General features: G+C 44.0%; 1 protein-coding gene across 4 annotated transcripts in view; it reads left to right on the forward strand.

The window, feature by feature from the left end:
• The window catches only part of txndc9 (thioredoxin domain containing 9), a 29,867-nt gene extending 28,417 nt beyond the window's left edge, over positions 1-1,450 (forward strand). For 3 of the 4 annotated variants that reach the window (XM_038818176.1, XM_038818179.1, XM_038818178.1), the window contains exon 5: positions 1,038-1,450. In XM_038818176.1, the coding sequence (XP_038674104.1) occupies positions 1,038-1,152 (115 nt within the window). In that variant the 3' untranslated portion in view covers positions 1,153-1,450. The remainder of the gene's footprint in view (positions 1-1,037) is intronic. The other variant, XM_038818177.1, reaches the window with a different exon arrangement.
• The last annotated feature ends 12,315 nt before the right edge of the window (positions 1,451-13,765 follow it).

Raw genomic sequence — 13,765 nt, forward strand, 5'->3', positions numbered from 1 at the left:
CGTAATCAGGAAGAGACACAAACAGGCCATGATCTCTAAATTAAATATGCTGGAGAGAAGCTCAGAACAAAGCTGTGATGGTTTGAGCTGTTCAGGACAGTCCACACCAGAGGTTGTAGCAAATACTGAAAAGCAGACACCTGAGGCCTGTTGAGAACCACATATCATCAACCTCCATAATGTCTGACATACTGACTATTGTTAATTGATTACTCATGTTGCTAATTGATAATGTTATACTGTTAATTGTGTCAGGGTTCTTTGATTTAAAGGGGGAGGAAATGTGTATTCATAGTGTTTCCTCACAAGCAGCTTTGTAGCTGAACAGAGGCGCTTTAAGAGAATGATTTTGTGATGTCATCTCGGCCGTTTGCACGGACACCTGAGCAGTCTAACACCACAGCCTGTAGTGTTAACATCTTCTAAACAAAGCCCTACATTTTTGTTGAACCTCCCAAGACCTGCAGACTCCATCTTGAATCCAGCACAGGGAGCTTCATTTAAAATCTCATTGGGCAATACCTCTGATAATGCTGCACCACTGATTGTTGCAGTCATGTACCAGCATTACTTACCTCCTGTAATCTCTGTATATGTACATGAATAACATCCTTCTGACTTGAAGTGTGAGTGCTGATACCACTGAGGCAAGGCAGCAGCTATTGGTGAAATGTCAATTGACAGACTCTAAAAGACTTTGTAGAAAAGTTTAAGTGGAAATCAGTTTTGTATGGGATAGTTCATTTATGTTGTGAACATCGTTTGTTCACTCTTTCAGCACAGGTTTTTATAAAGTTAAGCAGGCTGTTTTGTCCATTCATAGTTGCCACACAATTCCTCCCAGAGGTGACTAATTTTTTGAGGCAAATGTCTCGCTTTAGAGCTGAAGCTATCTCGAGCTATTTAAAATAAATGTCACAATTTTTTTAACCTCTGTTCCAAAAAAACACACAGTACCACTTTCGTGCATATGGAGTTGAGATTTCAGCTCGGAAATAAAACAAAAGTAATTGAAATATGATTGTCTTTTATTTTAGTGGAAATTTGATGGAACCACCTTTCCAACTGCAAAGAAAAAGTGGATGCATCACAAAGATGGAGAAAAAGGCGATTAGAGGAAAGGGCAATGATTCTGATTCAGATGATGATTAGACTGTTCTAAGTATGTTTCTTCATCTAAGCTTCTAATTTTACTTTTTTTTCCTGTCCTACCCATCCATTGTCAATTAATTTTACCAGGTGCCATACAAGTTTTTAATTTTTGCAGACCAATAAAACTGCAAAGATAATTACATTGTAAACAGTGCTGAAGTTTTTTTTTTAAGAGATGTTGCATGAATGTTGGTAGAAAGTCATCTATTTTGCTGCAATTACGTTGTAAGTCTATTTTTTGTAGCAGATGAACAAATACACAACACATACTTAGCAATAAATTGGAAAAAATATACAATAATTCTCTTGCCAATTTTTGAACTCTTGAATTGTTCACTTATAGGTTACATACAGGGTTCTAGGTGCTCTCTGCAACTAACTTTGCAATTATTTCTAAGAAAGCAAAACCTTTTAAGTGACAGGTTTTTTGGTCATGTCGGGCATCACTGCAAAACCTGTTCCTGTCTAAATACTACATACCAGTTAGAAGGAACAGGAAATTCGGCCCTTCGAGGCTGCACCACCATTCCGTAAGATTACAACTGTACCTGACTGTGGCTTCAACTCCACATTCACATTCACTTACCTTAGTCAAGAATCTATCTTACCTCTTAAAAATATCCATTGTCTCTGGCACCACTGTTTTCTGGGGAAGAGAGTTCCAGAGACACTCAACCTCCAGAGAAAACATTTCTCCTCCGCTCCATCTTAAATGGGGACCTCATATTTTTAAATTCATCCTATCAAGTTCCCTCAGGATATATTTCAATGAGGTCACCTCTCATTCTTCTAAACTCCAACGATACAAGCATAACCTTTCCTCATAAGATAACTTCCCATCCCATTTATATTCCTTAAATAAGGAGATCAAAACTGTAGACGGTACTCCAGATGTTGTCTCACTATTGCCCTATTACAACTGCAGCAAACCATCCCTACTTTTATACTTAAAAATTCCTACTTTTATATTTCTCTCTATGGAGAGAGAAACTGAGTTAATGTTTTGAATCCGCATGACTCTGAGTTCTGAAGTATCATATGGACTTGAAAATGTTTTTAAAAATAATTTTAAGAGTACCCAATTATTTTATTTCCAATTAAGGGGCTATTTAGCGTGGCCAATCCGCCTAACCTGCGCATCTTTGGGTTGGGCGGGTGACACCCACTCAGGCACGGGGCGAATGTGCAAACTCCACACAGACAGTGACCCAAGGTCGGGATCGAATCCGGATGGACTTGAAACATTAACTGTATTTCTCTCTCCATGGATTCTGCCACACCTGCTCAGCCTTTCCAGCATATTCTCTTTTTATTTCTGATTTCCCACATCCACAACATTTGGCTTTTATGTCTACTTTTATATTCCATTCCCCTTTCAATAAATGACAACACTCCATTTACCTTCCTAATCATTTGCTGTACCTGCAGACAATTTGTTTTAGAATGCCCAGATCCCTCAGTACCTCAAGAGTTCTGTAATCTCTCTCCATTTAAGTAAATATGCTGCTTATCTAGTCTTCTGGCCAATTGGGTGTAATTTCACACATTTTCCCACATTATACTCCATCTGCCAAATGTTTGCCCATTCACTTACAGATTCCTTACAACCTCTTCTTTCTGACCTATCTTTATATCGTCAACAAATTTAGCAACCATACATTTGGTCCCTTCACCCATGTCATTGATATAATTTGTAAATAGTTGAGGGGCCAAAACTGATCCCTATGGCACTGTTACCAGTCACACCTGGGCTATCTTAAAATTACCCATTTATATCTACTCTCTTTCCTATTAGCTAGTCACTTTTCCAACTTCTTCCATCGGAGTTTTAAAACAATATAAGTTTAAAACAATAATCTTAGAGCCGCTCTTCACACCCTCAAACAATGTGAAACTCAATCATATTATGATTACTGCTGCTTAAGGGTACCTTCACGATGAGGTCATTAATTAATCCCGTCTCATTGTACTGTACCCATGTGGCCAACTGCTAAATTTCTACAAAGCCTGATGGGAAACGTAACCAATTTTACATAACACGAGGCCTGTGAAACAGCTTGTGATAAGATGTACTCATCACGGTAGCATGGTGGTTAGCATCAATGCTTCACAGCTCCAGGGTCCCAGGTTCGATTCCCGGCTGGGTCACTGTCTGTGTGGAGTCTGCACGTCCTCCCCGTGTGTGCGTGGGTTTCCTCCGGGTGCTCCGGTTTCCTCCCACAGTCCAAAGATGTGCGGGTTAGGTGGATTGGCCATGCTAAATTGCCCGTAGTGTAAGGTTAATGGGGGGGATTGTTGGGTTACGGGTATACGGGTTACGTGGGTTTAAGTAGGGTGATCATTGCTCGGCACAACATCGAGGGCCGAAGGGCCTGTTCTGTGCTGTACTGTAAAAAAAAAAAAGACAGATAAAGAAATCAAGGCCAGCCGGTGAGCTGTTTTTGCAAGCTGACATTGAAGAAAACAGATAACAGGTCATTTGTGTACATGGTAAATGAGCGTTCTCCATGCTGGAAGAAACTGGATAGGGAAATGTTAACCGTCTCAGTGTCCAGACCTGCAGGACCAATCCCATCAGGGTAAGAAGGCCACCCTGAGTGCAGAATACAGACAGGAAGAAGACCAGTCCAACTTAAAAAGAGAGATTGGTCTCCTTGCATTGCAACAGGTAATATTCGAATCCAAGTGTGAATCTTGTGGTTCATTGTAAAAACTAATTAATATTTCACCAGTAGAATAAAGAGCAATTCTGTGTTTGTCTTCTGTTTTAACAGTAATAAAGATTCAGTTATATAAAATATTTTGACTAAGTGTTTCTTTGTCCGCCATGTCAGTTAATACCTCTGATGGCAACATTTGGCATCCCTGGGTGGGCACAGTTATGTGATCATTTTAATGTCACACCGTGTCTGAATCACATACTTGCTGGACAAATAATAAAGACATGGCTATCTGTTTAGAATGAGAGAAGGTACCCTAAGAGTACCTAACGAGTAAATGGCCAAATATGCTGATAAAGTATTTAAGGGCCCCGGACCCATTGGACAGCAGTGCTGGGAAGAGGCTAGGAAAGAACAGGTGAAATATGCCTCTAAGCTCAGTAAGGCAATTGTAAGAGGGATTGTGTTGAAGGGAAATAGAAATTGTTAGGTTAAAAGCAGAACTCAAACCAAGCTAGTGTTAAAAGTCTCAAGGCAGATGATGCAACTTGAAAAAGAGAGTATTTGAGGAGGAATGTAAACCAGAACTATATGTCTGTCATATGAGTCAATTTCAAACTCCATATGACAGGTGCACTGAGAGAGAGGTAGATGATAAGGCAGCATCTGACTTAAATGTTACACTTTGTTGGGAGCCCTTCAAGCACTGCACCACTCCAACTTAGAAGGGAAGAATAACGGCAGTGTCAGTGAGCAATAAAGAGTATAAAAAGCCAATTTGCTGCCAACCGAGATATGATATGGGCTTTTCAAGGGGGTACAAGGGAATGATGATGGTGGTGTGGATTAGGGCAGTCTGAAGTGGTGCATAGGTATGGGGAAGGAGAACATGGTAGGGGTAATCCACCTCCACAATATAAAGATAAGTTGGCGGTCCCTTCTGCACCACTTGTGAAGGCACAAATGAACACAATAACAACTACCCACGGCATGACGGCTGAAAACGGTTGTACCAATTATATGACTCCCTTTACAGTGGCAAAATTGTCGGAAATAGACTTGGTGCCCTACATGGCCTAGTTGAGGGGGAAGAGCAGAAGTTAGTACTTTAATATGCTTGAGGAAAACTATTCTTATTGCATTGTCTGAAGATGAAGGAAACTGGGAAGGGACTTTCAAGGAAAAGAAAACCTTCATCCTGAAAGCGGTGGGATATGACAAAGGGAACCCTGTTGATTTACTGTGTAAATGCAGGCAGCAAAAAGGGGAACACCAAACGCCGTTCACTAATAGGTTCTGGGTCCATTTTAATGATGTCTTTGTGCCAGTCCTTAACTGAGCAGGATTGGAAGATACTAGGAGAACTCGGTGAGTCAGAACATTAATCTTGCATGCCACCGAAGGTAGTAGGAAAGCCTGTGAGCTCTTTGACCCAGTGGACACCAGCCATAATCTTTTATTCTCACAAGTAGGCTTACATTAACACTGCAATGAAGTTACTGTTAAAAGCCCCGAGGCACAGGATAGTGGAAGGTAGCGGTCTAATAACAGGGATGAATGAATCTGGTTAGAAATCAAAACCAAACCCTATATGGACAAATGAAGGTCGACATTGGGGATGGGAAAATAACAACTCTTGGCAGCCTCCACCCTCGTATATGACCCTAGTTAGAGACCAGAATCAAAATATCCATCAAGGCTAATGTTACAATTGCAGTGGAGCAGGCCGTTATGCTACAGAGTGTCGAAAACCAGCCCGCCAACCTCCCGAAGATCAGGGATTCAGGCAAAACTATTGGCCACCACCACTGGAATGACCTTGGGGGCAGAGACAGATGCCCACCCATATGACCCTAGTCATGGAGACAGGCTGTCCTAGATCTCATTTTGGTTGAGGATGTCAAAAGACGAAAAAAAGAATGTTGGAAAGAAAGATGTAAGCGGTAGCCCGTCTGAGGAATTGAGCAAGATGCGGAGTCCTGCTGGGTTCAAGATTGTGGAGGCAGGCTCGCTGGGTGGGGCCGCAGCTATTACAGTGGACAAGCTGACAGAGTTAATGGCTGTCGAATTTGAAAGAAAATTCGGCAAGCATTTTAAGAGGCAAGTGAGAGAAATAATGGAGCCTCTCAGCATATCGGTAGATGATGCATTGGTCCCGATAAAGGAGGCTATGGGGAAGACCGGGGACAATGCGCGAGCATAGTGAGGTGTTGAAGAGGGGGGAGGTGAGACTGTCGCAACATAGCGATCAGCTGGCCTCGCTGAGCTGCGGAGAGTGGAGGACAGGAACAAGGGCTTGAGAGCTAAGCTCAAGGACCTGGAGAAAAGGTTGAGACGGCAGAACGTCAGGACTGTGGGATTGCATGAGGGAGTGGAGGGTCTGAGACTGACTGAATAGTTCAAGGCGATGTTTATGAAGTTGATGGGGGAGGAGAATGAAGTCCCCCCCCCACCCCCAATCGAGTTGGATCTGGCCTACTAGTCGCTCCAGGTGAAACCATGGGTGACTGAGCCACCATAGGCGATGATAGCATGTTTTTACAGCTATCGGACAAAGGAGAGGAGCCTCAAGTGGACCAAGGAGAATCAGGAGGTTCAGTGGGAAGGCAGCAGTATCCAAATATACCAAGTTGTCACGGCAGAATTGGCAAGGAAGCGGGTGGCCATTAATTAGGTGAAGTCAGCGCTTTTTAGAGTGATGTGCGGTTTAGTTTGGTGTACCCAGTGAGGCTGAAGGTTACGCATAAAGCCAAGGACCACTCTTCAAGATGGCAGAGGAAGCTGGTGATTGGGGTGGGTTTGTATGGTGACATTTGTTGTAAAGATGTGTCATTTGTTCTATTTTCTCCCTGTTCCCCTTCTCCCTTTTTTCTTGTATACATGTACAGAGTGGTTGTTAATTGAAATTAAACATCGAAGAGTGAGTTTGGGAATTTGAAGCTAGGTGGGAATTGAACTGAATCGGTAAGACTGTTCCTTTTTAAATTTCAGGAATTTAAGTTAATCTAGAATTGTGCAGTGAAGATTAATAAGGGTCTGCCCCACCCACTCGCATAACTGGCAGTTAAGTGTCAGTCACCTTAAACTACTTTAATCTAAAAGCAGGTGGGGGGGAGGGAGTCAACTCAGGCCAATTTAAAAGAACAACTTGTAACTCAGTCTCAGTGAGTTCACCCAGTGAGCCAGTGAAGGCACAGCCAGGGTGAGGCACAGTGAAGAGTGAGTTCGGGAATTTGAAGCTAGGTGGGAATTCGAAGCTGGGTGGAGAGGAGGTGCTTTTTAACCCTGGTAAGTAGTTTTTCTTTTCATTGGTCTATTTATTTATCTTTTTATTTTATTTTCCGAGAGCGGGAGAGAGACTGAGCAGGGGAGCAGCTTGAGACAGGTAAGAGACATATAAAACTTACCCCCGGTTCCAGTGGCATTCATTTCCGGGAGCGGGAGAGAGAGAGAGAGTGCCGGGGAGCAGCTTGGTGTACCCAATGTTGCTCGTTATGCTCTCTCCTTAATTTGCTCTGTTTTAATTATGCTAGCTCAAGAGTCGCCAGGTATCCTTTCGATACCGCCACAAGGTTCAAAACCGAATACTGATCAAAGACTCGATACACCAGTTAGTAAGTTTGGAATCAATGCACATTTATTTACACACACAGTCAATTATACTCATGCACAAACTCTACTCACTAAACTATCACTACTACTAAAAGCCTATACTTAGCTTCGGGTGCCCACTCAGTCAGAGGAACAATGGCCGTTGTCCGGTTCTGAGGCTGCTGGCATCGAACTTGTATAGAATAGTAGCTAGGAGCTCCTATCTGGTAGCATGCATTGAGTTTAGACTTACTTTTCTGGTGCTTGGCGGGTCTCTCGTCGCTGAGAGCCAAGGCCAAGATAAGAACATAAGAACTAGGATCGGGAGTAGGCCATCTGGCCCCTCGAGCCTGCTCCGCCATTCAATGAGATCATGGCTGATCTTTTGTGGACTCAGCTCCACTTTCCGGCCCGAACACCATAACCCTTAATCCTTTTTTTCTTCAATAAACTATCTATCTTTACCTTAAAAACATGTAGTGAAGGAGCCTCAACTGCTTCACAGGGCAAGGAATTCCATAGATTCACAACCCTTTGGGTGAAGAAGTTTCTCCTAAACTCAGTCCTAAATCTACTTCCCCTTATTTTGAGGCTATGCCCCCTAGTTCTGCTTTCACCCGCCAGTGGAAACAATCTGCCCGCATCTATCCTATCTATTCCCTTCATAATTTTAAATGTTTCTATAAGAACCCCCCTCATCCTTCTAAATTCCAACGAGTACAGTCCCAGTCTACTTAACCTTCTCCTCGTAATCCAATCCCTTCAGCTCTGGGATTAACCTCATGAATCTCCTCTGCACACCCTCCAGTGCCAGTACGTCCTTTCTCAAGTAAGGAGACCAAAACTGAACACAATACTCCAGGTGTGGCCTCACTAACACCTTATACAATTGCAGCATAACCTCCCTAGTCTTAAACTCCATCCCTCTAGCAATGAAGGACAACATTCCATTTGCCTTCTTAATCACCTGTTGCACCTGTAAACCAACTTTCTGTGACTCATGCACTAGCACACCCAGGTCTCTCTGCACAGCGGCATGCTTTAATATTTTATTGTTTAAATAATAATCCCGTTTGCTGTTATTCCTACCAAAATGGATAACCTCACATTTGTCAACATTGTATTCCATCTGCCAGACCCTAGCCCATTCACTTAACCTATCCAAATCCCTCTGCAGACTTCCAGTATCCTCTGCACTTTTCGCTTCACCACTCATCTTAGTGTCATCTGCAAACTTGGACACATTGCCCTTGGTCCCCAACTCCAAATCATCTACGTAGATTGTGAACAATTGTAGGCCTAACACGGATCCCTGAGGGACACCACTAACCACTGATCGCCAACCAGAGAAACACCCATTAATCCCCACTCTTTGCTTTCTATTAATTAACCAATCCTCTATCCATGCTACTACTTTACCCTTAATGCCATGCATCTTTATCTTATGCAGCAGCCTTTTGTGTGGCACCTTGTCAAAAGCTTTCTGGAAATCCAGATATACCACATCCATTGGCTCCCCGTTATCCACTGCACTGGTAATGTTCTAAAAAATCCACTAAATTAGTTAGGCACGACCTGCCCTTTATGAATCCATGCTGCGTCTGCCCAATGGGACAATTGCTATCCAGATGCCTCGCTATTTCTTCCTTGATGATAGATTCCAGCATCTTCCCTACTACCGACGTTAAGCTCACTGGCCTATAATTTCCTGCTCTCTGCCTACCTCCTTTTTTAAACAGTGGTGTCACGTTTGCTAATTTCCAATCTACCGGGATCACCCCAGAGTCTAGTGAATTTTGGTAAATCATCACTAGTGCATCTGCAATTTCCCGAGCCATCTCTTTTAGCACTCTGGGATGCATTCCATCAGGGCCAGGAGACTTGTCTACCTTTAGCCCCATTAGCTTGCCCATCACTACCTCCTTAGTGATAACAATCCTCTCAAGGTCATCACCTGTCATAACCTCATTTCTATCAGTCACTGGCATGTTATTTGTGTCTTCCACTGTGAAGACCGACCCAAAAAACCTGTTCAGTTCCTCAGCCATTTCCTCATCTCGCATTATTAAAACTCCCTTCTCATCCTCTAAAAGACCAATATTGACCTTAGCCACTCTTTTTTGCTTTATATATTTGTAAAAACCTTTGCTGTCTGTTTTTATATTCTGAGCAAGTTTACTCTCATACTCTATCTTACTCTTCTTTATAGCTTTTTTAGTAGCTTTCTGTTGCCCCTTAAATATTTCCCAGTCCTCTAGTCTCCCACCAATCTTTGCCACTTTGTATGCTCTTTCCTTCAATTTGATACTCTCCCTTATTTCCTTAGATATCCATGGTCGATTTTCCCTCTTTCTTCCGTCCTTCCTTTTTGTTGGTATAAACCTTTGCTGAGCACTGTGAAAAATCGCTTGGAAGGTTCTCCACTGTTCCTCAACTGTTCCACCATAAAGTCTTTGCTCCCAGTCTACCTTAGCTAGTTCTTCTCTCATCCCATTGTAATCTCCTTTGTATAAACACAAAACACTAGTATTTGATTTTACCTTCTCACCCTCCATCTGTATTTTAAATTCCACCATAAGAAGAAGAAGAGACCGATCTGTCTTGGGGGCTCCTCTTTATACCGCAAAGGGGCTTTGCGCTCTTTGGGCGGGCCTTGAACTTGGCCCCAATTAATTGGACCATATCCTAATCATCTGTATTGATTTTCTCCAATAAAGAGGTGGCTTCCTGATCGCTGGGCAGGCCCTAGGTGACCGTTGGCCTGCCTTTGTTTTGGTCTCCACTGGCGCCGGGGAGTCTGCTCTGGTATTGTTGGCTTAAATGTTTCTCTTTTGTCCCTGGAGATAGCTCATTAGTATGCTAATGGCTGGTAGTATCGATCTTGTCTGGGAGCTGCAAACCCCAATCCACAGACAAACCTTGCACTTGCTTTCTTAGCATTGTCCAATTTTCCCTTCATTCTCTGCAAGTGTCCATTTTGAAATTGGGACGTGGCCACCCCAGGTGGCTACACTCCCTCTTTGTGATCCTCAACGCGAATCGTGAAGGATCACATTACAGCGTCGTCTTCGTTCTCTGACCAAGCGGGGCACCCATGACTGGGCTCTACACTGTCCTATACTATGCAATACAATTTTACCTGAATCATTTTAAATACATGCATCACCAAAAAAACTCTACGGAGCGCTATGGCATTAAGGCATGCATTACAAAATTTAAAAACTGGAACCTCTAGCTATTCTCAATAAACTATTCTCACTTTAACTGTCCAAAAATATTCTAACATCTTAAACTGTACAAATAGCAGCATACACATTTATCTGGCTTGGCAGTCAAGAACGGAGATCACACTTCTTTATTGAGACAAACAAAACACACACAAAGGAACGGATGCACTTTAATCTATGTCAAGGGGTTCGGGGGTTTGGCGAAATCCGAAGATAGGGGATCTAAATCTGTATACCGGGGTGTGAGAGTGGTAGGCTCTCCTTCACCATTTTCTCATCCTAAAGGTTTGCATGATACTGCAAAGTATTGCCAGTGCTAAGAGTGTTTCTACAACATATGAAAGTGAATACCAAGTGATAAGCTTATCACACCAGGTTGGGGTACTGTTGACTGTCGCTGGGCTCTGTGTACTGCAGGGGAGGGAATCATTGGCAGCCTGTGGGGTGGGGGTGAGGGGGTTAGCGTCCGTGCGCAACCGAAGGGATCCCGCTAAGATCCATGTAACAAAGATGGATGTCGTCTTCATCTTTTTCTTCTCTTCTCGTCTTTTCTTCTCTTCTTGTAGCCTTGAGTTTCCGGAGTCCTGTGAACACAAGCATAATACCTGTTATTATTTTGCTTAAGATCTCATGTATTTGTCTGTCTGTCCTTTATTGCCAATTACCCTTTATAATTGGTCACCATCTGTGACTCCCTCATTTTTTTAACAGAATTGCTGGACAAGATATTCTAGAAGAATACTGACACAGTGCGAGCCGTCTCGCAGCCTGTGCAATTTACCATCCCAATGTTTGAGGATGTAAATAGCATGTGGAGAGCAACCTAAGGGTCACTGTAAAACAAACCAAAACATTTTTGAACTGAAGGAGCCAAAATGAGGTGCGTATGGGCCGCGGCAGATATGAAATGGATGGATTCCTCGGGTAGGACGGTGATCAGTGCTGCTTGTGCTCTACCCGAGCGTAGCTGACCAGAGGGGGGTCCTCAGGCAGGGCGGGGACCAGTGCCGTTTCTCCACAGCCTGAGCAACCGGCAAGAACGGGTTCGAATGTGGTCGGCGTGGAGTTTGCAGTAATGCCTCATCTCTTCACTCTCGAATCAGAAGAGCAGTTATGAACCGGTGTCTGGGCAACGTCTCAGAGGTTTCTGCGGATAAGCTAGTCGGTTGTCCGTGGACAAACGTGTTCCATTAACTGCTAGGGGGCGTTAAAGGAGTAGTGGCGTGGGGCTGGGAAAACGTGCAAATTCTAAACAAAAACACAATCAACAAACATGGAACAAACATGGTGCAGGTTCCATCAGAAAGGACACCGTATCTCTCTATCGGTTCCTTTGTACCATCATCTGGACACCTCAGTTCTCAGAAGCGAACAGAGTCGCAAAGGGATTCGTTTGGTGGCAGTCAGACTCAATACCATCATCTTCTACCGGCTGCCATACTCTCAACTGGAGTAACCTTGCTAAAGCTGCTTGGGGCGAATTGGGGTTCATCTCATAGTTCTGGATGAGCCTGAATGAATTGTCTCGGTGCCAGAATCGTGTGTCAAGTTTTGAACTGCTGGGGTTCAATCCTTAATCATCGGGCGGTGGGTCGTGGTCAGGGGCTCAAAGGGGTCACTAGAATCATGCTCAGAATCGCTGGGAGTGGGGCCTGGTGCAGGGGGATAGTTATATAACGTGGTGTGCTGTGGCTGTCGTCAGTGCTGCCGCAATCACTGTCGCTGTCCCTGCTGGTTGGGGCCGGGGAGAGGCGGAGCCATGTATCTGTGGGCGGGGTTGAAGTTGTGTCCGAGGATGGGCTGGGCTGGCTTGGGGAGGGTAGGAATGCGTCTTCGTGGGCTGAGCATGCTCGTCTGCTGCTGCGAGCAGGATGTGGTGTGTGTGGTTATTCTGCGAGCCATAAGCCTTGAGCTGGTTTATGTGAAACCACGCAGACTTTCCATTAGGATATGTAATCTTGTATACCGAGGACCTTACTTTGTCCAAAATGGAGTACGGACCTGAGAATTGTGGAGAAAGGAATGAACTTGGGTTGTATAGGGAAAGCATCACTTGCTGCCTTACTGCAAATTCAGTGGCATGCACTGTCTTATCAAAACAAGCCTTGCTCTGTTACTTCCGTGTTCCCAGTCTCACAGATGCTGAGAGCTGGGCTGATTTAACGTTCTCTACTAGCTGCTGTACAGTGTTTTCATGTGTGAGGGCTGTCACTGCGGGGCTGGCCAAATCCAATCCTAATATATATTCTGTCCCTTTCATGGGGCGTCCGGTCATGAGAGTGTGGGGGGTGTATCCTGTGGACGTGGATACCGTGTTTCTTAAAAACATTAACGCAAATGGGAGAACTGAATCCCAGGTGCTGTTATTTTGCTGTACCATTTTCCTGAGGATGGCTTTTAGTGTCCTGTTCATTCATTCGCGATACCACTTGACTGAGGGCGGTATGCAATATGGAATTTTTGGGTTATACCGAAAATTGTGACGACGTTTTTCATAAGTCGTCCTGTGAAATGGGAGCCTTGATCGGACTCTATACTGTGGGGGGGTCCCCATCTTCTAAAGATGTGGTGGGTTAGGATTTTTGCCGTTGTTTTCGCTGTATTTGTTTGCGATGGAAAAGCTTCCACCCATTTTGTGAAGGTGTCGATGACCACCAACACATCCTTATATCCATTTCTGCAAGGGGGTAGGGGTCCTATGAAATCTATCTGGAGATTAGTCCAGGGGCCATTAACGGGCCGGGTATGACTAAGTTGGGCCTTTTTTGCATATCTGTCTGGATTGTTCTGGGCACAGATCAAGCAATTCTCTATGTAGTGTGTCACGTCGGCTTTTAAACTTGGCTACCAGCAGAGCGGTCTGAGGTGGGCCTAGTGGGTTCATTTCCCTGGTGTCCATGATTGTTATGGAACTGACAAATTATCTGGTTCCTGTCCTGCTTTGGTACTACTTACATGCTGTCCTTCAGAATCACACTGTCATGTGTGGTTATAGAATTCTTAAACTTGTCATAAGGGGCTGGGAAGGATCCCTTTAAAACTTCCCTGGGTTTCTCATCCTGTTTCTGAGCCTGAGCTAAATCCTTTATGTTGGTCTGAGAGACCTGAACTGTGTGTACTGGGATGCTTTCGGGG

This window comes from Scyliorhinus canicula, chromosome 14 (assembly GCF_902713615.1).
Source record: "Scyliorhinus canicula chromosome 14, sScyCan1.1, whole genome shotgun sequence".
NCBI classification, from domain to species: domain Eukaryota; kingdom Metazoa; phylum Chordata; class Chondrichthyes; order Carcharhiniformes; family Scyliorhinidae; genus Scyliorhinus; species Scyliorhinus canicula.